This window comes from Antrostomus carolinensis, unplaced genomic scaffold (assembly GCF_000700745.2).
Source record: "Antrostomus carolinensis isolate BGI_N321 unplaced genomic scaffold, ASM70074v2 scaffold27159, whole genome shotgun sequence".
NCBI classification, from domain to species: Eukaryota; Metazoa; Chordata; class Aves; order Caprimulgiformes; family Caprimulgidae; genus Antrostomus; species Antrostomus carolinensis.
Genome location: NW_010341038.1, coordinates 254 through 1,774, shown reverse-complemented (window position 1 = coordinate 1,774; position 1,521 = coordinate 254). Strand labels below are relative to the sequence as shown.

The 1,521-nt window shown below is 62.4% G+C and overlaps 1 protein-coding gene across 1 annotated transcript; it reads right to left on the bottom strand.

Annotated features, from left to right (window-relative positions):
- Positions 1 to 40: 40 nt before the first annotated feature.
- LOC104531481 (nuclear factor NF-kappa-B p100 subunit-like) lies at positions 41 to 1,323 on the bottom strand (the record flags this gene model as incomplete). Its single annotated transcript, XM_029087071.1, has 5 exons — positions 1,211 to 1,323; positions 967 to 1,081; positions 564 to 771; positions 304 to 473; positions 41 to 143 (listed from the first exon to the last, which is right to left on the bottom strand). Coding segments are annotated over exons 1-5 (709 nt in total), but the record flags the coding sequence as incomplete, so codon positions are not given.
- Positions 1,324 to 1,521: the final 198 nt, after the last annotated feature.

The window sequence follows — 1,521 nt, the reverse complement described above, 5'->3', positions numbered from 1 at the left end:
AGCTGGGGCTGTGGGGAGGGCAGGGAGGACAGTGCCTTACCAGATTTGAGGAGCAGTTTGGTGAGGGTGGGGGAGCCCAGGCCTGCAGCCAGATGCAGGGGCGTGTTCCCCGCAAAGGTCCGCCTGTTGACATCTGCTCCCAGCTATGGAGAAAGGCATGAGGCTGTAAGAATGGGCTGCCTGGGCACTGCTGCCCTCCTGGCCCCTGGTCACCCCAACACGACAGTGGACTCCCACCACCTCCAGGACCCTGGGGGAGGCTGCACCCCATCCCACAGCCACCAACACATCATCCCCCCATACCTTCTTCACCAGGTGGGTGGCCATGTTCAGGTTCTCCATCTCCACAGCCAGGTGCAGCGGGGTCCTCCCGCCCTGCCTCTCCACTGCGTTCACGTCTGCTCCCTTCCTGACCAGCAGGTCCAGGCAGGCCAAACTCTTTGCCTTCACAGCCAAATGAACGGGCAGGAGGCCTGCAACAAGACCAGAGGCTCAGCAGCCCTCCGTCTGAGCCCATGATAGCATTGCTGGGCTCCTGCTCATCGTCTCCCAGCCCCACTCACCATGGAAACTGGGCAAGTGGAGCAGGTATGGAGTAGCTGAGCCCAGGTGGGCCAGCAGTGTCCTCAGCATCTCTTCATCACCAGCCTGGAGCGCCAGGTGTAGCAGGGAATTCCCGTAGCGGTCCAGCAAGGTGGGGTCAGCGCGGGCTTGCAGCAGGAGCTGGACCACTTGGGGCTGCTTGGTGATGACTGCCAGATGCAGCGGTGTCTGTGGGACAGCAGCACCCCATCAGCAGTGCTCGCAGGAAGAGCTGAGGCCTGCACCACTGTCCTTGCCAGCGTGGCCCCACCGTGCTCAGCCCTGCAGGCTCCCTGCCCTGGGAGCAGCAACGGGAGCCCCAGGGTTGGGAAACTGGAGCAAACCCCAGGCAGAAGAAAACTGGCTGTCCTGGAAAATATGTACCTGCTGCAGGTTGTTGGAGATGTTGATGATCTGCTGGCTGGGGATGCTAACAACAACCTCAATCAGCTGCTTGATCACAGCCGTCTGCTCATGGATAACAGCGAGGTGCAAAGGCCTGCAGACAGAGTGGCAATGGCCCCTGGCTCAGCTCCACGTCTCCCCCGTCACATCCCACCCTGCCCCAAGTCCCCACGACGGCCAACAAGGCTTCCTTGCTCTGCCCCCTGAACCCTGATGCACTCACGTGTCTCCGTTCTCATCCTGTGATGCAGCCAGGTGCCTCTGGACCGCCAGCAGCATGCGGGGGTCAGCAGTGACCGAGTAGTCAAGCAGGGCATGGGCATTACGACGGGCCATCCCCAGCATCCACAGCTGGCAGAGCTGGGCTGGGGGACAAAGCAGGATGTCACCTCCAGGAGCAGCAGCCCCATCCACCTTCCTGCATCCCCTGGGCACAGAGGAGAGCGGCTCCTGGCCCCCAAAAGGTCCCCGACCTGTGTCCCCTCTCCCGAGTGATGTCCCCCGGGCCCCGTTCCAGCCCAGCCTACCGTGCTT